This window comes from Canis lupus, chromosome 22 (assembly GCF_048164855.1).
Source record: "Canis lupus baileyi chromosome 22, mCanLup2.hap1, whole genome shotgun sequence".
Classification (NCBI taxonomy): domain Eukaryota; kingdom Metazoa; phylum Chordata; class Mammalia; order Carnivora; family Canidae; genus Canis; species Canis lupus.
Genome location: NC_132859.1, coordinates 21,067,746 through 21,089,332, shown reverse-complemented (window position 1 = coordinate 21,089,332; position 21,587 = coordinate 21,067,746). Strand labels below are relative to the sequence as shown.

At 52.9% G+C, this 21,587-nt stretch overlaps 1 protein-coding gene across 3 annotated transcripts in view; it reads left to right on the top strand.

Annotated features, from left to right (window-relative positions):
- Positions 1 to 21,587, top strand: part of EPHB1 (EPH receptor B1) — a 473,975-nt gene that overhangs the window by 34,582 nt on the left and 417,806 nt on the right. Inside the window, exon 2 of one of the 3 annotated variants that reach the window (XM_072792650.1) lies at positions 18,740 to 18,799. The exons of 1 other annotated variant lie outside the window; for it this stretch is intronic. Coding sequence is in view for 1 of the 2 variants with exons in the window: in XM_072792649.1 (XP_072648750.1) it covers positions 7,137 to 7,194 (58 nt within the window). In the remaining variant the exon portion in view is untranslated. Of the gene's footprint in view, positions 1 to 6,779; positions 7,195 to 18,739; positions 18,800 to 21,587 lie in introns of those variants that run through there. One more of the 3 variants, XM_072792649.1, reaches the window with a different exon arrangement.

The following is a 21,587-nucleotide window of genomic DNA, read 5'->3' as shown; positions in this document are numbered from 1 at the left end:
AATATTTGTAAGATTCGAGCATTAAAAAAAAAACCCTACCCTGAATCCCACCCACGTGAACAGGGAATTTCACATAGCTCTGCTACCCTTCCTTAAATGCTTCTTCTCTTAAAAAAAAAAAAAAAGCTTCTTCTCTTTGTTCTTATTTAATATAATTCAAGTTATTAAATTTAGGATTTTGTCATCAGAATTTTAACAACATGTATATTCTTTATTGAGACTATTTTTGACATTTCAATTCAATTTATTAGTAGTTTGCAAACATTTAGACTTCTATCTTAATTGATTTTATTGCTTGTCACCAAATTTCATCTCTTTGTCATTTGAATATATTTTCAAGTAAATTTTTTTCTGAACAGTTGCAAGTTTTCTGGGACCTGAAAATATTTATTGCTTTCAGTATGCTGGAAATATATTTTCTGTGTCACAAATTTTCTCTTATAAAACTCTATAGCTCTGGTTGCATTTTCTTTTGGACCTTAGTGTTATGAAGTTAACAATCTTTATTCTACTGTAGGTAATCTGTTTGTCCATGTGTGTCCTTAGATAGATGTCAGATTTCTTTAAAATATCCATATGGTTCAAAAATGTTACCTAGATGTAACTATCAGGTTTTTGTTCAATTAGGACGAGGTTTATTCCTTCATAGCTCTGTCACTACTTTCATGGCATTTGTACTGGTATCTCCTTTAATAATGCACTTAGGGACTCTTTCAAGTCCCCAGGCCTTTGCAAGTATGGCCACAATTTTGCATGTGTTGGTTCTCTGTTTTCTGTCTTCCATGTGTTTTGTATTTTCTCTAGATGTTTTCCCTTTTTCTGTCCATTTTGTATTCATTCTTGGAGAGATTTTCCAATCTGTCTTCTACATCATTCATTTATTGCTCAACAGCAACATATCTGCTCTTTCCTGCTATACCAATGCGAAGTTAGATCCCTACACAGCATTTCTGTTTCTTGAAAACTCTCTTTCCCTCCCCTTCTATCATTCTGTTCTCTTTTAAGATTTCATTCATTCATTCATTCATTCATGAGAGACAGAGAGAGAGAGAGAAAAAAGCAGAGACATAGGCAGAGGGAGAAGCAGGCTTCCAGAGGGGAGCCCGATGAGGGACTCGATTCCAGGACTCTGGGATCACAACCTGAGCTAAAGGCAGACACTCATCCACTGAGCCACCAAGGTGCCCAGGTGCTCCTCTGTTGTCTTTTCTGCTTAACCTGGTTTCTTGTAAGCTTGTTCCTTTTACATGTCATTGTCTTCATGCATGCCAAGAAGCTTCCTGAAAATGTCTCCTGCCTGTGCAGAGCACCATCTTCAAAGGGATGCTTCCCTCTGGTCCTGGAGGTGCTGTTCCTGCTCTTTATTCTGAAGTATTCCAACAGACCACGAGTGTCTTGATTCCTCTTTACTTTTCCTTGAGAAGTAAGAGATTCATTAGTTCTTGCTGTTTTTTGCTAGGCAAGATGAGTGGATTGGCTTTGGGCCCTCCATCTTTCTCTTGCTTGATGGTTGAATCATCTGTTTAGACCTACACTGGAGGGCCAGCCAATGTTCAATTGCCAATTGCCAACAGGCTTCATCTAGTATATATCTGCTCTACTGAGATGGCATCTTTCCCTAACCACCAGCCTGATTCTCTGGTGCTCTGATCTAATGTGTCATAGGAAAAACAATGCTCAGAAAGCTGCACAACTTCCATAGTTATTACTGTGCCTGCTCCAGCCTCTTGGCCATTCTTCATATCCTGAATACATTGTGCTTTCACCAGCCCATCTGTCTGGCCAGTTGTCTTGCTCATTTTTGGGCTCTTCTAGGGTATAAGAAGACCTTGGGGAAGGGAGGAAGATGACCTGGGAAAACTTCATTCAGTGTGAAGCAGAAGCAACAAAACAAAGAATATTTACTCCATTCTCTGGTTAGTACAGATCTTGGGTATCTGAGTCAGGTATTGAGAGAGAGGGAATGACAACGTATCTTCCTATTTCTTCAAAGCAGGTTCTCCTTATAGAGGAGAAGTTGGCATATGTCATCCATGCTCTTGATAGGTTGTTCTCCATCCAGTTTCATCTGCCTTATAAGTATTGTCAGTTCCTTCCACATCCTGGCAATTAGGTTGTCTGTCAGAGTTCATTCACTTCGTTAGTGTGAGTCTTCATATTTGTCTGTGTTTGCTGGGACATGTTCCTGAGAAGCAAGGAAAGGCTTGCTGGAAGCTGCTTGCCAGAGGCCATTTTGTACAGAAAGCACCACAATGCATTTCAATGTCTCTCTTCCCAGCGAGCCCATGAGATCCTTAAAGGGAGGGGCTGGGCCACACATATCACTGAGTCCTCAGCACCTTGAAGGCTACGGACCCAGAACTGCTACCCAATACCTGTTGAAAGAACAAAAGCCCAGGTGGCTTAGTGGTTTAGCGCCACCTTCAGCCCAAGGCCTGATCCTGGAGACCCGGGATAGAGTCCCATGTCGGGCTCCCTGCATGGAGTCTGCTTCTCTCTCTGCCTGTGTCTCTGCCTCTCTCTCTCTTTGTGTGTCTCTCATGAATAAATAAATTAAAAAAAAATTAAAACAGAAAGAACAAAGGAGAGGAAGCTTTTTGTTATTTGTCTTATCTCCTCTTGTTAAAATGTTTCAAATGACTCGTAAATGGTTCACCTGCTTCTCTAAAAAGAATTGAAGAAAATGTATCTTGCAGCCCAAGAATCAAAGTAAAGGTAGCTTGGGTCACGGAGGGTATAACTAAAGCTTATATTTATGGAGTTAAGTATATTTAAAAAGAAAAATATGGGATAAAGGAGCAACTTAATGTCTTTTCATGTACAAGATAGCCATATGATCATCTTCAGGATGGCTACTATTTGCCTACACTCTCCACAACTAGGGAGAATGAGGAAAACAGGCTTAAACTATAACAAGGGGGATGTAGCTTAGAGGTGAGCAGATCCTTTCTGTAGGATAGCTTTATAACATACAGAATTGTCAAGAGAAGTTGTACAATTGTACTCGCCAGAAATGTTTTTCAACCTTTTAGACAGACTCTTTAGAGGTGAGGGTGAATTGGGTGACTGCTCCAAACCTTCTAAGCAGAAGGGCTTCTGAGCCCTAGAAGAAGGGTCAAATTGCCCTTGGGTTCCTGGGAATCCTTAGCTGCTGGCTCAGAGGCAAGCATGTGTAGCTTTGAAGGAGTGATTTAGTGATACCAAATAGCTGGGTGATTAATCAAGAAAACAAGTGAGCATTTGACATCAGAGAGAAAAACAAAATAGCCAAGGAGATGCTTTGGGGAAAATAGGCACCCAGGCTTGGATTGCCCAACCAATGCTGTTTTCAGGGATATTTGCAAATCACAACCCATTGCAAGAGAAAGATCAATTTGCTGCACAGCTAAATTAATATTTAACTTGTTCAAGAAAAGTCAATCCCCTGGGTTATTAGAGAAATTAACAAAAGCCCTAAACTGATGCTATTCTTATCTGAGCCATCAGCATGTTCTCAAAGTCATCAATGCTGTTGTCCTCACCCCTTCTGATCTGAAGTGCCCCAACCCCACCCCATCCAACCCTCTCGTTTAACCCCCCCCCACTTCTTCCTATTCTTGTCACAGAACCCTTTCTTCAAACAAAACCTGGTAGCGATGCCCCTAAAACAAAAGGTTGCTAGAATAGAGGTGGGTCTGAGGCCCCATGCCCTGTTCACTTAGGTATTTCCCCACTTGGCCAACCCCTGAGATGACCTGAGAGCATGGTATTAAACACCTGGGCAAGAACAGTGACTCCCAAGTCTCACTGGTGCGGCAGAATCAATTGGGGCGGGGGCTATGAAATCATATTTGTGGGCATCCCTACTGACTTCAAATACCCAGGGGTGAAGCCTGGAAAATTAGAAGACATTTCATCAGAGATTCTTGGGTAATTTGGCTGGTATAGCCTGAAAGACCCTGGCAGAGTGCTCCTTGGGATCACTGTACTTATGGTCTGCTGGGGTCCTTCCAGGAGTGATGTTTTGAAGTTGGACAATGGTCAGTTCTGTCTTCAGCCAGGTCTGAAAGAGCCACTCAGTACTGTCCAAAGAGATGGAGCATGAGACAGTGGGCGGGGTGACCAGCTGAGGGATATCAAGACATCCAGGGAGAGGCGGGGTTTGGCAAGAAGCAGGGTGGGAAACTCTACTCACTTCATCTCAGTTTTGTACGTAAATGTCCAGCACGGTGCTTGTATGCAGAAGGATGCATAACCAGAAGCCACCCCCCCCCAACCATGTCTAACTGCACCATCACCCTTTAACTGTTGCCTTGCTTTACTGTCCTTGCTTTACATGCTGCTGCTGCTTTGTCATCCTTCCCCCACTGCTCTGTATCCTTCCTACGAGCAGGGACTATGTGGAGTCCCCACAGTGAGGCACAGGGCCTGCCTGGCTCATCACAAGTACTCAATAAATATTTGCTGAGTAAGTGGGTGAGTGTGTGGCTAGCCAGGTGCAGGGGAAGGGGAGCCTGGGTGTGGGTGTGGGTATGGGGATCAGGCTGGCTCAGCAGTCCAGGCCCAGAAGGCAGGTTTCAGGGAGCCTGCAGAGAAGTCTGGATGCCTTGCCAGAGTGGTTGGTCTTTCTTTAGCAGACAGTGAGGAGCCACTAGTTTTCTGTGCTGGGGAGAGATAAGATCAGGTTTGGCTTGAGAAAGATTAGTTTGGCAGCAGAGTGCAGAAAGATTAGAGGGGGAAGGAAAAGAAGCTGGGTGGCTGAGACTCTCCAGTTGTCCAGCTGAAAGAATATGGTCAGAACTGGGACAGGCTCATGGGTTTGGGACAAGGGCACTGGGAGGAAGAAGGTGGCAGGACAAGCTCTGCCAGACATGCCTGTCAAAAGTCTGTGACATAGTGAAGGAGAGAAAAGAGTCTGAGACTCATCCATCTGTCCACAAGTGAAGGGAGGGCAGGCGGTAGAAGAGCAGGTGAAGCTGCCAAGGAATTGTCCATTGAACTAGAGAGCAGAGGTTCCAGGGACAGAGGTGGTGAAGGGGCTCCTTTTGAGAGTTGAAGAGGGTCAGCAAGAAGCAGTAAGACAGGAGGAACACGGGGACCACAGAAAGGGAGGGCTGTGGGAGACTTGCCTGCTGGTCCCTGATGCAGTCACTGATGTGGAGGGTGCTGAGGATCTGGGCCAGTGATGGGTAACTGGGGGTGGGTCATTCCCATGGTGACTATTCCAGAGATGTTGGGACATATTCAAGGTATGTGGCAGGGCAGAGGGCAGCTGGCATGGCGTTGAGGTGGCTGATGCGGGAATGGATCTCCCTTTCAGGGGCAGAGTCAGGGTGGGATGGTGGGAGAGGGGAGAGGGAAGCAGTGCAGATGAGAGTGGGGGGGAGACAAAGCGGTGTCAGGACAGGGACACAAATCTGGCTGTGACTGAGGGGGTGCACAGCAAGGGAGAGACTCTGCACACAGGTGGGAAACGGATTTAGCAAAGCTTGGGAAGGAGAGCAGAGAGCGCTGGAGGGGTCACCACATCTGGCCATTGTTAACTCATTGACAACTCTGGGAAGGGCTTGCTGGGGAAGAGGCAGCCGCCTTTGCTGCTTTTAGGGGGGCCATCTAACAGGTCCTCCCTGACCCCATAGGGCCGGGCCATCATCAGCTCTGGGGTGGGGGTGATGGGGTGGGGATACTTCTCCAGCACAACATTACAGCCTCAAAGCAGGTCCTTCATTTAGAACACTATGTCCAGAGACAGGAAGGGAGCCGGGCCTGGGGGACTCACTCCTACCTCCAAGGCCCCCTCCTCTTGTTGCTGCCTATTCAGGTCCTTCCAACCCATGCTCAAGGCCTCACCCACGATCAGAGGGCCTTTCTCTGTGCCTCACCTTGCAAAGCCCTCTGCAGCCCCTCCTTCCATCTGTGTTTTTTATAGCAGGCTGTGTGGCCACCTTAGTGTCCCACCTGACCTGACTTCTGGGGTCAAGCCTTCTGCATGCGCGCTCGTAGAATGCACTCAGAAGTGAAAACTAAAGCCCGCCAGAAACTTATGGAGGACTAGAGCAGCAGGGAGTTGGACATGAAGCCTATCCAGTGCCCTGCACACACTGGAGCAGTCGTCCAATCATTCTCTGAACCTCATTCATTCACTCACTCACTCACTCACTCGCTCACTCAGTCAACAGATATACCTCATCGCCTTCTATGGGGCTGGCACTGCTCTAGGCATTGGGCATTCTGTAGTGAACAAAACAGACACGAATCCCGAGAATGGAGACCTTCTCCATTCTAATAGGAGGGAGGAAGACCACCAAACACATAATTGATTAGTAAAAGCCATACTGGGTCAGAAGGTGAAGTGCTATGAACAGGAGGGATAGGGTGTGCCTTCGGGTTGCACTGTAATGGGTGGTCAGGGTAGGTGTTGGTAAGATGAAATAAGAAAAAAAATATATACTGTTTAAAGCTCACCCCGTTCCGGTGGGCTAAAAGGAAGGGTAAGGACCGGCACCGGTTCCCCGGGCTGGGCCGCCTCGGTCGGGCGCGGGGCGCGGGGCGCACGGTGCGCTTCTCCGAGAGCACCACGAGGGGGAGCCCGGCCCCCTCCTAGCGCCTTCCAAGCCCTCCCGCACAGCCTCGCAAGCAAAAGTTTTTCTTAAACTAACAATGCCAGCGTAAGGAGGTGCTCGCGCCTGATTGGCCGGGGGAATTTTGCAGGTTTGATTCCTTGATTGGACAGGAGGTGTTAGGGGTGGAGAGAGAGCCGATGGTGGGGGATCCCGCGCCCTCCCCCGTCAGTCTGGCCGGCACCGTCCTCCCGCAGGCTCCGCTGTAGCTCGCAATGTGACACCAGGACGCACACGCACTCGCGCGCTCTCCGGCTCACACTCCCTCGCCCTCCCTCACAGACACGCGCACGCACACACCCACCTCTCCCATAAACACACACACACACATGCACACCCACACCCACGCGCGCCCGCACCGCCCCACGCGCGCACACTCCCGCCCACGCCCACGCCGCGCTCCGGGGAGTCCGGTCCCAGCGAGAGCGCGAAAGGATACGGAGAAGCCACCGGCGGGGAGTGCAGCGGCGCCCTCCCCGCGCGGCCGCCTCGGCTCGGGCTCGGGCTCGGGCTCGGCCTGGGGGCCGCCGGCCGGCGATGGCCCCGGATTGCCTGCTGCTGCTCCTCCTGGCATCCGCAGCGGCCGCGATGGAAGGTAACGTGGCCTCCGCCGAGCGAGGCGGCGGCGGGCGGCGGGCTCCCCGGGGCCGCTCCGGCCGCTCCGACCCGAGGGCACGGCTGGGGGGGCGCCCCGGGCGCGGGGAAGGGCCGGGCTGGGCGGCACCCCCGGCGCGCCCCCGGCTGGCCCTGGCTCGCGGCGCCCTGCGGCCGGCTCGCCCGCCCCTGGTCCCGCGCCCCGGCGCTCGGGGCAGCGCGGGGTCCGCAGCCCGGCCCGGGGAGCACGGGGCCCGCTGCATTGCGGAGCGGGCGGGCGGGCGGTGCAGGCGGTGCAGGCGGTGCAGGCGGTGCAGGCGGTGCAGGCGGTGCAGGCGGGCGGGCTCCGGAGTGCGGACGCCGTCGGCTCCCTTCCCTTCCCTTCCCGTCCCGGCCGCGGACGCGCTTAGGGGGCCGTGCGCCGCCGATTCTTGTGCTCCGCTCGGGCGCGGCGGGCTCCGGGGCTCCGGGCTGGCGCCGAGCGCGGGCCCCCGGGAGGGGCGCGGAGTTCCTTGGCCGGGCCCTCGGGGCCGTCGGGTGGTCCCGCAGCCGTGGAGCCGCAGCTCCCCCGGGAGGCTCGGGGCGGGCGACGCGGGCACCCCCAGCCGTCCGGAGCCTGGGAATGGGGGCGCGGTGGGTGGCCGGTCGGTGCGGCCGAAGCTCTCCCAGCGGCGCCTCCTGCCCAGAGGGGAGACTCGCCGGCCCCGGGGGCGACGGGCAGGGACCTCCCCCCCCCCCGCGCCCCGCGGCTTCAGCTTCGGCCGAGCTTCGGGCCAGCGCGCCCCCGGCCCCGCGCCTGGCGCAGCGGGGAGCCCCCGCGAATCCCCGTGGGAAATCCCTGCCGCGCTGCCCCCGCCGCCCCCGCCCCCGCCCCCTGCAGCCCCCCCGCCCCCGGAGCGCCGCCCGGCCGGGGCCCCGCGGAGATGCTGCGGGCGGAGCGCCTGTCGGGGGCGGGCGGCCTCTCCACCAGGACGACCCCCGCCGCCGCGCCCGGTTCTCCCTGCGCGCTCGTCGGGCCGCGCCGCTCCGACCCCGCGGCTGCTCCCGCTGGCCCCGGGAGGCGCCTCCGTCCAGACCCCGCGGCCCGGGCCCTCCCCGCCGGGTCCCGCCTGCGTCCGGGGCGGCGCGGGGCGCGACGGTGGCTGCGAGGAAAGCCCCCCGGCTTCCCCGAAGGGGGTGTTCGGTGCGCCCCCCGCTGCCCTTCCCGGCCGCCGGCCTGAGCGGAGGGCTCGGAGGTGGGGAGCGCGGGCGCCGGACAGCCCGCGGCGGAGATGCTCGCGCTGGACCTGCGGCGCCGAGGCTGGCAGCGCTGGGCACGGGGCGAGCCGGGCGCCGCCGCTTCCACGCCGCTTCCACGCCGCTCGGGGCCTCCGGGTGGGCGAGCGGGAGCCACGCGCCCCGCCCGCTGGGCTCCGTAGCGCCGGGGCTGCGCGTCCCCCCCCCCCCCACCTCGCTTTCCGCGCCCGCGGGGGTCAGGGGCTGGGCCTCGGGGAGCAGACGGGTGCCCACTTTGGGAGCCCGGTCTCGGCACTGGGTCTGCACCGATGGAGGAGGACACATGCACGCGAGCAAAATTGTTTGGAGAGCAGGTGCGTGGGAGCACACCCGGCGTCTGGATGCCCGCAGTTTCCTTCCTAGACCGCTTCTGGGTGAGCTCTCCCTGCCTGCTGGGCTGGCGCTGCCCGGGAGAGGGTGCCCGGTGCGGGCGCCCAGCCGGGTCCCTGGGCCCTGCCACTGGGTCACCCGGAGGGGCTCACACTGTGGGAGTTGCGTGCCTTCTCTCAGCACAGCCCTGGAAACTTTGCCCGTAGCCTGGCAAGAGGAGCCTGAGTCCCTGGGCTGGACACCTCTCCAGCAAGGGTTAAAAGAAACGCCACATTCAGCAGAATATTAAAGCAGCCCCGCGTCCCTGCTCAGCGCGCAGGGAGAGTACACACCATTCACTCCCATCTCTCCTCCAGCGAACGCAGGCGGGTTCATTTTCTCCTCTTCACACACGGAGCCCAGCCGCCTTCCCGCCTGCCTGGCTGGGCCGGGGCCAGCGTCGTTCGGTTTGTGATGAGTGAGGCATAATTATCAGAAAAGTGGATCAATGAGCTGCCTGCACAGACAGCAGATCCCTCGCCAACTCTGCCGGGGGCTAGGGGCATCGCTGCTGACTTGGTCCCCTGTCTTCTTTCCCGGGGCGGGGTCGGGGGAGCGCTTTGGGGTAATTGCACTGGGGTCTTAAGGCCAAGGGCAAGCAGCTCCAAGACCAGGCAGTTCCTCAGTCCAGGCTGGGGCAGGAACAAAGGGACACTGGCGGCCATGGGCCAGTTGGGGACACTTGGCCAGACAGGCAGGCTCCTACCAGACCCTCTGCCTGGGCAGAAGGAAAGAAGGGGCTGGTTGAGGTAGGGTGTGGGAAACCCTCACTGCAAGAGAGCACCCCTTCCCTCCTCTTCCCTCCTCTTCCCTCCTCTTCCCTCCTCTTCTCCATTCCTAGCCAGAGGCTCTGCTTTGTGGGGAGAGAGAGAGATGCCATTGCAGGGAAGGGCTCTCCTGGACTTTTAAAGTCTATTTTCAGAGGAGAACAGGGCAGGCTGGGAGGCAGGGATGTCGATATCCTCTGGCCTTCTGGACACAGAAGCAGGCCTTTTAGTCTCCAGACAAACACCTCCCTCTTCAAGCCCATGTCTTTTTACACTGGGTCTGGAGCTTGTTGGGAACCGGCCGCTGGACTCTTCGAGGGAAGGCAACCATCTGCATTCTCTGAGCTGCCCTTTGGCCTGTGCTCTTCAAAACAGGGTCTGGAGGCCTGGGCTTCTTTCAGGGTGTTTGTGCAGCAGTAGGACACGTTGGGCTGGCAGCAGACACCCCGCCCTCAGAGTGGACAAAGCCTGTTGGCCTCTCTGGGCAGCAGCCACCCAGAATCACTGAAAGCTTGTAGCATCCTCCCGGCTCCACCCCTGGCATCCACAAATGACTATGTACCTGCAGGTGGCCTCAGTGTCTGGATACTGGCTGACCAGAGCACGCCCACGAGACCTCATAGGTGTGGCCTCAAGTAAAGTCCTGGCCTTGCCGTCCTGGAACCCGCACATGTGTTTGATTTGGTAGTAGATTTCTCAGGGTTTGACAGGAGGGGCTGCTGAGGCACGGATACATACCTGAGTTACCGTGCCCCTTTCTGGCATACCACACCTTCAAACGCAAGGGCCCTGGGTTACAGGGTACACACTTAAATCTCCATTACAAGTTCTCCGTGAAAACCCCCCACGCTCCGCCCATGTGTCTACAACAGGCCACTGGGCTCCACACTGATTGGCTGTTTCTGCATTTTATGTTAATATTTCTTTGCTGTGTGTGCATCTGTTTTGGGCATCCATCAGTGTGCATGAGCGTACGAGCAGTAGCAGGCGCCAAAGATTAAAAAAAAAATGTCTAGCAGAGAAAAGTAAATTTGAGGAAATTCTATTAGATGATTTTATTTTCTGTGCATGGTGGAAAGGTGCCTATTACTCAGTGTTTGTGGAGGGACCCCCTCAAGCCAGCGAATGGAATGCTGGTAAGGTAGGCAATGCCGCTCTGGGTAATTGCTTGAGAAAATTCTTGGCAGTGTAAACAGCTACACAGGTTGGGTCCAGCCCCAGCTTGAAGTTTTCTGGGTCGACAGAGCAGAGTCGCCACCCGTGGTGCCGAGGAGCATGAGGAAGTCCTGCTGGGCCACATAGTATCCTGCCCCAGCCCCTCTTGCCATTTGGTGACCTGTGCAGACCCAGACTGAGATCCCAGAGCCCCTACCCTGGCGCCTCACAAGTACGGATCCTAACAACCAAGATGTGCTTTGGGAAAAGCCCTTGAGGCAGAGGCATGATATGGCATCCTTTACAGTTTCACGCATCTAGAAGTAGTCTTGGATAAAATAGATTGGACCAAAGAAACAGGGTGGTGCCAGGGAGTGCATGACAGCACCTTGACCCCTTCCTCCAGAACGAGTGTCTGGACCCACCCCCAGCCCACTTACCATACACTATGTATTCTCTGGTTGGTTGATTGAATTTCATGAATTTGGGGTGGTGGAGAAAGGTGTAGGGTCAGGAATGGGGTCTGGCCATGAGGATGGGGCTGAGTCCACATGAGGTGGAGACAAATGGCTGGATTGTGAAGCCAGGGTACTCCCTGTAGATTTTTCATCTTCCTACTCTGTGGCTTGGGGAAATCACCTAGTCCCCCTGGCCAAGTGTCTTTCTCTGTACTGCGGGGTCATGACTCACCTTTCAAGTTGGACGAGTTATATATGTTACAGGGTATATCTGTACTATCTTAAAAATTAAGGTGCTCTTAAAGTCAAAGATACTTTTTGATTATTGAAACAAAACAGTCAACTGGGCATGTATAGCTAGTCTCTAAGAGTTCTTAATGACACTCAGATTTGGAAGCAGAGCATGTGCCAGTGTGAGCAAAGGATGGAAACAAATTTTTAAAAAAGATTTTATTTATTTATTCATGAGAGAAAGAGAGAGAGAGGCAAAGACACAGGCAGAGGGAAAAGCAGGCTCCATGCAGGGAGCCCGAAGTGGGACTCGATCCTGGGAGCCCAGGATCACACCCTGGGCAGAAGGGAGGCGCTAAACCGCTGAGCCACCCAGGGATCCCCCTGGAAACAATTTTAAAAACCAAAAGAGGGGAGTATAATCTTGGGCAGTGGTTCTCAGGCTTCAGAAAGCCTCACGGCACCTAGGCAATTTGTAATAGACTCCTGGGAGCTCACTCCAAAAGTTCAGCAGGTCTGGATGGACCCTGAGAATCTGCTTCTGGTCTCTCTAGACGCTTCCTGGAGACATTGCCCGGGGAGAGGTTCTCAGCTAAGCTACATTCAGAAATCATGGGTAGTCTTGCTCCCTTTTGCACTTGCTGAGTCAGAATGGCCTGGACATCTGCATTTTAACAGAGGGCTCCAGTGATTCAGGTGCAGGCAGCCTGGCACCGGTGTATTTGGGAATTGCCGATAATAGCCAATACTTTACACTAGGTGTTGTTCTAGGTGCTTTACATAAATTAATTCACTTAATCTGCACAACAACTGTATCAAGTAGGTGCTGTTACCAACCCTACTCCCATTTTTCAGGTGAGAAGACTGAGGTACAGAGTAGATAAGTCATTTGCTAAGGTCATAGCTAGTTAAATGGCAGTGCATCTGAACCCAGGTGGTCAGGTTCTGGAGTCCGCGTTCATAACCATCCACCTGACTACACCACTCTTAGTGTGTTTTGCATGAAAAAAGGCTCGTATCAGCCCAAGTCCACGGGCAGAAAGAATTCTGGTGCTAATTCAGCCACTGGCCTTGGGTGCTTCGTTGATTCCTGGGCACTCCATGTTCCCATGGTCCTGGGAGAAGAGGTGAGTGAAGTGCTCAGATAATCTCAGTACTTCAGCTCGAACACCAGTCTCCACGTAGCCCCTTCCTGCCCCTTTCTCACCTCCTATCCCTACTCCCACCACACACACACACACACACACACACACGCACACACGCACACACAGTTAGAGACCAGCACTGCAGCATGGCTTCTGATGAGGAATCTAGTAGAAAAACCGGAGTATCTTTCTTCCCCTCCCTGGCCCGGCCAGCTCTCCTAAGGAAGAAATGATTACAGACAAGTGTCCCCAAAGGAGATGGGCCTGGGCACCCCGTGCATTCCGGGGGTAGTGGAGGGGGCACATGAGACCCTTGCCTGTCTCCACCTGACCGCCTAGAGCACATCCCTTCCCCTGGACTTCGGGAGTCTGCGTTCCCTGGAAGAGCTCCCTTTATGTCTCCCTCTTCTGCACTAGCCACTTAAGCAACCTGAATATTTCTATCAGATTTCCATGTCTTCAAAGGTGGTGGGGAAACAGAGCATTGGATGCCTGCCCTTCTGAGGAAATTACTAGAGTAATAAAGTAACACCCTGGGAGAGATTTCATAGTTAAAAGCAAAATAGTACATGAGAAATGCCTCAGCTCCTTCCGTGGATTCCACCTCAATTTCAGCAACAGTTGGGGCTCTTGGTCAGAGTGTCTGACGGTGCTTGGCGAGGGGGCATCGACCGGCCAGCTCAGGGCCATCGAAGACCCCTGACCTCTGATGTCTGAGCTGCCTCGCTGGCCTGTGTTGATCGCTCATCTGGGGGTTAGGGAAACGGGAATACGCTTTCTAGGGAGGCCTGGAGGATGGGGGGGCTGGTTCTCTGCTAATGGAAAACTGCTTTCCACCTGACCGAAGCCTCAGAGAGCAGCCAGATGCACGCTTTGCTCCCTCTCTCCTTGTGCCTCAGTCTCCCCGTTGTTGACTCAGCCTGGAGGGGGGGTCACTATGGTGGAGAGGGTAATGGGGGCTTAGGGTGGGGGCAGACCCTGGGGTAGAAGCAGTGCTGGAAGTAGGGGGGTTGACAATTATAAAACTGGGGCGCAGTGGGGTATGGCGACCCCCCTGGCTACTTGTGGGTGGCATGGGGCTCCTCAGAGGTTGGTGCGGTTTCTGCAGGGGCAGCTCAGGACCTGGGTTTTGGGCAGCAGAGATGAGTGAGGGCCTCAGCCTCGTGCCTTCCACGAGGCAGGCCCTGTTCTAGGACCTCCCACTGGCCGGCAGCAGGCCCAGGCCTGTGTAGGTGGTGCAGGCCGCACTGGGGCTGCGTCCCCGCTGGTCCCACGTAGTGTCACCTGCCAGTGCAACTGGCTTGTCAGTTTGCCTCTAACGCAATCAAGGAGAAGGCTTCATTTCCACAGCCTAGAAAAGGCATCTCGCTCACCTGCTCACTCGCTCGCCAGCCGGATGGGGTGTTCCTCAGCTTCTGAGAGAATGCCCAGAGCTGAAGACCTGGGAGCCCTTCACCGTGCTGGAAGACCCTGCCGGTGACTAGGGCTTCAGGATGAGCCATCTGCTAAAGGGGGAAAAATGGTGAGCGGGAGAAGGACCTGTTTCCCCCTGCATCACCTGTGGAGGTGTCCCTCCAGGGCAGGTGAAACCCTGGCAGCCCAGACACGCCATTAGCGGCTGCTTAAGGACGCTGCGCTGTCCCCTCATGGAAGGTTCCCCTGGAGTTCTCTGTAGCAGAACTGGGCCAACGTGGACACGCACAGGAAATTTCTTGAGAATTACCAGGACTCATTTCTGCCTGTGGATTGCACCTGAGGCCCTGAGTCTCTCCTCTCTCCCCTCCCACTTCCTGACAGCAAGTGACAAAATGACTGATTTGAATTTAACCTCCTTGCTCTGCTTCTCCATCCCCCAGTGGAGGTGATAATGAGCAGAGAAATGGGCAGAGGCAGGTGGCAAGGAGGGGAGGGGACAAGCGAGTGGAGCTGGGGCCCTGGGCTGTAGCCTAGCACTGGCCTCTGAGGGGTCTCAGAAGCTCTAGGGAGCTGAGACAAGGGGTTGGACTTGAAGGGAAGAAGCTTCCCAGAAATCCTATAGTCTCGTGGCACTAGAACCGGGACTGAACTAAGCTCCCATCCACCGTTGAGCCTTTACCACCTGCTGGTCCCTGTGTGTGTCTTGATCCCATACCCTTAATATCCAAGCACTCATTCTCCCACTTTACAGGGGAGGAAGCCAAGGCACTGAAGGGTTGTTACTGCTTCAAGAGCTAAGATTCAAACTGACGTTCTGACAAGTAGGATGACTCCCCAGGCCTCTGCCTCCCCATTCAGCACCTTTTCCATTAACGTCGCTTATTCAGGAATTAATTCAAGGAGCATCTATTAAGCATCAGTTGTTCACTGTCCTGCCAGGTGCTATCAAAGGTTCCAGACAGTGCCATGGGTCTCCACATTCAGGTTCCTGTGGCCAGGCTCTTCCTTTGCTTTCTGGAATTGCCCTACTTGTGCCCCCAGCTGGAAGAAACCTGTTTTCCTTCCGGTTTGCCTTTTCCTGCATGCTCTTTGCCTCTCCTGTGTGCTCCCCAGCAGGCAGACTGTGGTCATGATAGGTTTTTGTTTTTGTTTTTTTTCTGTATGTCCATCTGGCACTTGTTTCTGATGAGCTGTTTTGCTTAGGAGGTTGCAATTTAGCACCTGTGCCTGGCTTTTAGGGGTGGGAGTTGGAGGGAGTTTGGGGAGCAGAGTCCCCGTGGGTCTCCTGGAACTCCCTTCACAGGCTCATCCTCCAGGGGAAAGGAGAGCTATGGGTGCTCACCTTTGGGGACCTCCCTGGCTTCTGTCTTGTGGGTCCTGTCCTGCCTCGGGCATTGTTGCTTCTTGAGTTTTGGCTGCTCCCTCCCTCCCCCCCCCCCCACCTGGCCAGGTGCAGACACGGTGACATCAGAGGAGGACACTGGGATTTGGCATCAGCTTTGAGCACAGAAGGGTGTGTGGGAGGATGGGGAGGAGAGCAACCCCTCAGTGTCTTAGTCTCACTGGGCAGTGACTGGTCCCCCGTGGGACTGTGACTGTGGAAAGGGCTGAGCAGGAGGACTGGGTTGATTGCACGCAGCTCCATCGACGCTGGCAGCAGAGAGAATGCCTTATCTGTGAGAGGCAGCCGGGCCTGCAGTTAATTATGCTGTTGTTTTCCTCTTGCTGTTTTTCTAACACATCAAGGTAGGACCTTTGCCCTTGGCTTTCTCATTGATGCTGAGGCTGGAACTGAGTGGTGAGCCTGGAGGAGGGGAGAGGGAGAGGAGGAGCCTCACTAGGGAAGGGACCCATCCAGGTATGCTTTCTGCCCCTTTGGCAATGCATCCAAAGGGCCTGGGTGGAGGAGCACAAACTATAATTTTTGGGGCAAGAAAGAGGGCCTCAATATCATCAGAAAATGCTTTGAGTTTTGGCAGATGCTCAGGGGCTTGTGTTGGGCACTGGTCGGACCAAACTTGGGTGTCAGACCACAGATTGGTATTTTGGTTTATCCTGGCCACCATGTATGGGAATCTCTTCCAGCATCTTCCTGACCAGTGCAAGACCCTTCACAATCCAGGCTTTCCTTTCCTCTTCTCCTCCTGGCCAGCAGCATCACCTGCTGCGTCATTTCCCCCTACTCTGCACAGGCACACACACACTACACAAGTACATACATCTGGGCGTCATCCCATTTTCTTTTTTTCCATCTGTGCAGAGGCCAAACTGAGCTTCTGCTGCTGTGTGCCTCTGGGTCAGCACCTGCCTACTCTGCCTTTGTTGCATTTCTCACTGATCTTTTCTTGGCTATTCTTTAGAATTCATGGTCACCTCCTCATGGAAGCCTTCCTTCCAGCCCCAGGCTGGATTAGGTGGCCTCCTGGTCACTACCACAGCTGCCTGTGCCTCCCTCTGGTTTGTAGTTGTGTGTTGCTTTCACTGGATACCCCATAGCGCTGTGAGCCTCTGAAGGGTGGGGCTCTATCTTAATTGTCATGATATCCCCAGCAAGTGGCACGTAGGTAGCATCGATAAGTGTGTGTTGTGTGAAAACCTGGGATCATGTCCTGTATAGTAGTTTAATAAAACATCTCTGCAAAATTTTTGATGCCCTTCTTATCAAATATTAAGTCCCAGCTCCTCTCCCCTTCAATCTGGGTTGGCCTTACTCACTCTCATGAATAGAATATGGCAGAAGTGATCCTGCAGGACGTTGGAAGTGACATCAGAGAGGATTCCAGCCTCTGCCTGGCTCTCTCTCCTGGCATGCTGGAGACCCAGCCACCATATTGTGAGGAAGCCCAGGTGACATGGAGAGGCCATGTGTAGATGTTCCAGTGCTACAGCCCCGGCTCAGATCCCAGCCCTCTGCTAGCATCAAATGCCAGACATTGGAGTGAAGGGGTTCCAGATGGTTTTAGCCCCCAGCCTTCTAACCATCTCTGTTGACTCCCAGTGGGAAAAGACAGGCTTTCCTCACTGAGTCCTGTCCAAATCACAGATCTGAGAACAAAATAGATGTTGTTACTGTTTAAAACTATCAAGTTGTGGGTTGGTCTGTTATACAACAATTGATAAGCAAAACATCCTAGCAGAAATAGAAGAAGAAAAATGGATGGTTTAGAGAAGACCAGAGGGGATTTACTGGAAAGCTGGGGAGCGGGGGAGATGTGGTATGTCATTCATTCAACATCTAACATGTATTTCTTAGCCTCCTACTATGTGCTAGGCTGTATGAGTAAAACAGGATATGTCTTAGCTCTTGGGGTGGGGGGGGGCAGTCATTAAGACAACAGATAACATAGAATATAATTTTAGGAAAGTGCTGTGAAGGGATAAACAAGGTGATGTGATAGAAAATGACAGGCTTGTACAGGCTTGGACAACTTGAAATGAGGGAGAAGATGGGGAATGGAAGGCCTCTCTCTGTGAATACGTGAAGGCTGGTCTGCCAAACAGGTTAGCTTTACTCTGGATGCAAGATAGATTTTTGACTTATGAAATTCTTTCCAGCCAAGCTGAACCAAGATGCAGTGGGCTGCCTTGAGGGATGATCAGTCCCATCCCAGGTCTCCACGTGAGGGCTGAGCCACTCCCAGACCGGAGATCCCAGATTCTACAAGAAGGAAATGAGGAGTGGGAGCAAAGAAACAAAACTGACAGCTTTGCTTAGAAGCCATCAGTTTCATGACTACTCATGCAGAACACAGTTATTGAACATCTGCATGAAAAACATTGTACTTGAAACTGAAAACATGAAGGTAAAGAAGCCATTCCTTCAAGGAGCCACCTATTGACAGACTGGTGGGGGAGACAGACCACAGGCTGGAAGAAGACATATGGAGTCTGATAAATGTGGTATACCAGTTACACGCCAGCTGCTAGAAGAGACCAGATGAGAGGGTCATACTTCCAGCGGGAAGGATTGGGGAAGGAGTGTGTGTATGTGCATGATGGGCGTGTGCATGCATGTGTGTATGTGGGAGACAGACCATAGAGAGATCCAGGGTGGAGGTCCTTGGAGGATGGGTAGAAATTTGTCAGATAGAGATGCGAGTGGGTAGGAAGGGGAAAGCAAGCCTGGATTATTCTTACTCCTTGTCTCCTGGAGGTGGAAATCTCCATCAAAGGCTTTGCCTATTCTATTAGCCATATCTTTGGTTGTAGGGACAGATGTTCAACTCAAGTGGGAGGAAAGCAAAGGGCAGGGGTGAAGACTGGCACTTGTTATTACCAGACAGCATGGTAATAACTGGTTATGATTATATGTGGGGCCACTAGTGCAGTGTCAGGACTCAATCTCCCTTTTCCCATTCCTTATCTCTGTGCCTGTGTCAGCCAGGGTCTTGGCAGAGAACAGACGGCACTCTCGAAAGGTTGATTTAGGAGAGTTTAGTGAAGAGACTCTTTGTGGAGTTCTGAATGGGGTTAAGGGAATCACTGCAGATGGGGATGCAGCCAGGGGCTGGCAACAGTCATGGAAGCCATGACTCCCCACAGCCTGCAGGGCAAGGGGAGGGAGGGTGCTATGGAGACCTGGCAAGAGCTGGAGCATGGGAGAGGGCTCCCTGACCAGGAGCTGTAGATATAGGTAGAGGAATGCAGCTGCTGCCCAAACCATGTGGGACCAGAGAAGGGGCACTGTATTCCCTGAACTCCTTCACTTGCACTTTCTCTCTTCCTGCCAGCACTTCCCATTGGACGAACTCAGCAAGGAGGCAGGAGGCATGGAAGCCTGCTTCAGAAAGGTCAGTCTCCTGAGGCTCAGAAGAGAGCAAAGAAAGGTAGAGAATGGATCTGAGGGGACAATGAACAGAATCATTTTTGTTGACTTCATCCTCAGGCAGGCCTTCTGCAAGATGGTCATGTGGCCACTGGCAGCTCAAACTCACATTCTTTGGAAACTTCCACAGAAAGATAAATGCTCACTCCCAGGAGCTCTAGCAAAAGCCCTGGAACTTTTGTCTCCTTGGCCTTCCTTGGGTGCTAAGCCCCTCTTGGCGAGGCTTGGGGTGCAACTACCTCTGGGGCTGGGGGGAGAGGGTTAGCCCAGACCCATCTGAAGCACCTGGCCTGAAATGAGGACTGGCTCCCCACAAAAAGTCAGGGTGTTGTTATAAGATGCAGGAGTGGGTGTTCAACCTTTCTGCATAACTGGATCATGGAACATGATGAAGAGCAGTAAAGGAAAGGATGTGGGCCGTGGGTAGGGGAGGGGCAGATGGGGCCTGCTGTGTCTGTGGTGCTCCTGGTAGACCTGGGAAAAGCTGCAGAAACTGAAGGTCATGGGGAGAAGTAACAACCCAAGGTGGCTGGGCAAACAGCTTCTTTCTGGATGAGAATGTTCCCTACATTCCTGAGCATCATGACCAAACTTGAAGTCATGAACAGACAAACAGCAGGGGTGTTTGGCTACAAGTAGTGATTTCATGACAAGGGTATCTCAGCCAGACTTTGAAGGAGGAGGTCTCCTATTTGGGGCAAGATGAAAAAACACTGTATGAGGGGCCCTACCTCTCACTGTCGCTCTCAGGGTTGCAGCATAGATAGCAGAACATCTTAACCTAATCACTGCATTTAAATTGGACCCAGTGGAGAGCAAGAATGAAAGAAATGCAAACTCCTGGGAACATGGGATGGCTCCTTTCCCTTCATGTCTTGGCGTTTTCAATCCTGGCTTAGTCTCACCTGGAATTTCCATTTTATATCAGTAGTTTGTTTGTTTTCATTCATTCATTCATTCATTCATTCATTCATGAGACACACACACACACACACACACACACACACAAAGAAAGGCAGAGACATAGGCAGAGGGAGACATAGGCATCGGGAGAGCCGGATACAGAACTCGATCCCAGAACCCTGGGATCATGACCTGAGCCAAAAGCAGATGCTCAACCGCTGAGCCACCCAGTCGTCCCCATCAGTAGAATATTTATCTGCTGTGCTCTGTGCGGTATTTGTCAAGGCTCTGAGACTTGTATAAAGAAGGCGGGTCTTCAGAGTCCTTCGCAGACTTCTTCCTTCATACTTTAGAGGTCTCTTCCTCTCTTGAGGAATCTGCTTAGAATATATCAGAGGAGGACTCCATTTGCCCTTCCAAATTCCCTGCTCTTGGCTCCAACTTTCCTCTACTCCCAGCCAAGCAGAAAAAGAACAGTTTCAATTTTTTTTTTAACACAGTAGCACAATGCTGCTGCTCTGCATGAAAACCCATGGTTTTCTTTTTCCAATCAGAAGAAAGTAATTTTCCTTTCACTCACCTGACTAACTTGTTCAAAGCGTCCCCACCCCACCCTTTTCTGATATCTCGCTGCTAAGTATTTGCCAATTCATTTGCATCTCAATGGTTCCTTAGCAACTATCGTACCCTCGGGATTAGGTACAAAGCTGCTCTCTGACACAGACCGCCTGGGCTACATTGCCCTCTTTTACGGTGCCTGAGTTCCCAAACCCAGCCTGCCCTGCCCAGACTCGAAACACAAAACAAACAGCAAACAAACACGAAACCCGGTTACTCACAACTGCACAGGTTCTGCATTACAATGCACTTCCTCCTCACCTTATCAGAGCATGCACGCTTCCAGGCGACCCTTGCACAGAGATGCCCCCAGTGGCCTGTTAGCCCCTGAAAACCGTCCTCTAATACCTGTCTCCAGAGAGACTCCAGATCTCAGCATCAGAGGAGAGTCCCGTCTCCTTCAGGCAGGCGGGGAATGAGGTCCCTCTGACAGATCCAGGTGTGAGGAAGGTGCGAGGGCCAGAGCGCAGGGCATCGCTGCTTCCTGGGCCACCGTCACAGGCTGTGTCCTGCCAGGAGCGACCCCGGTTTGCTACCTATTGGTGAGCTCTCGGGTTAAATGTCAAGAAAGTTCTATTTAGCATACTTAGGCGACTCTCTTCATCTGCGGTCCTAGGAACTGTCACTATTCACTTGACTAGAGAGTGATTGCCCACGTGAATATGCCAAGTGTGTGCGTTTTCTCTAGTCCTGGCAGTTGATGTTCTTTCTCTGGTTGGGCTGGTGGCCGAGGGCGGCACGGGCGGAGAGCGTGTGTCTGTGTGTGCGTCTGTGTGTGCATTTACGCAGATGATATAGACAGACAGTGACACTGGACCATTTAGCAAATTAGAGTATTCCACCCCGAGGAGGTGGTGCTGTTTCTGTAGCGCACCAGGCCTCCGCCACCAGGGCTCAGCGGCATGGAACAGCCTGGCAAATGGAAGACACTATTCAGAAAAGGACAATGAGAACAGAGCTCATTCTACGGTAGGGCTGACCTTTGCGACTCCCACTTCACGTTGTTATTAAATATCGGGAAGAGACTGAAAGAACAATTATAGTATTGTCATCATGTATAAGCGCACAAAGCAAGCCATTCCCGAGGAGGCTCTGGCTCGGCTGAGCCTGACAAAAGCGGGGCACTCAGCTACGGCGCTGATTTTCTTCTCTGGAAGTTGTCTTCATTATTTAGCACAGCAGAAAACCCTGAACGTGCCGTGCGCACTGCTGCCATCGCAGGTTCCAGAAAG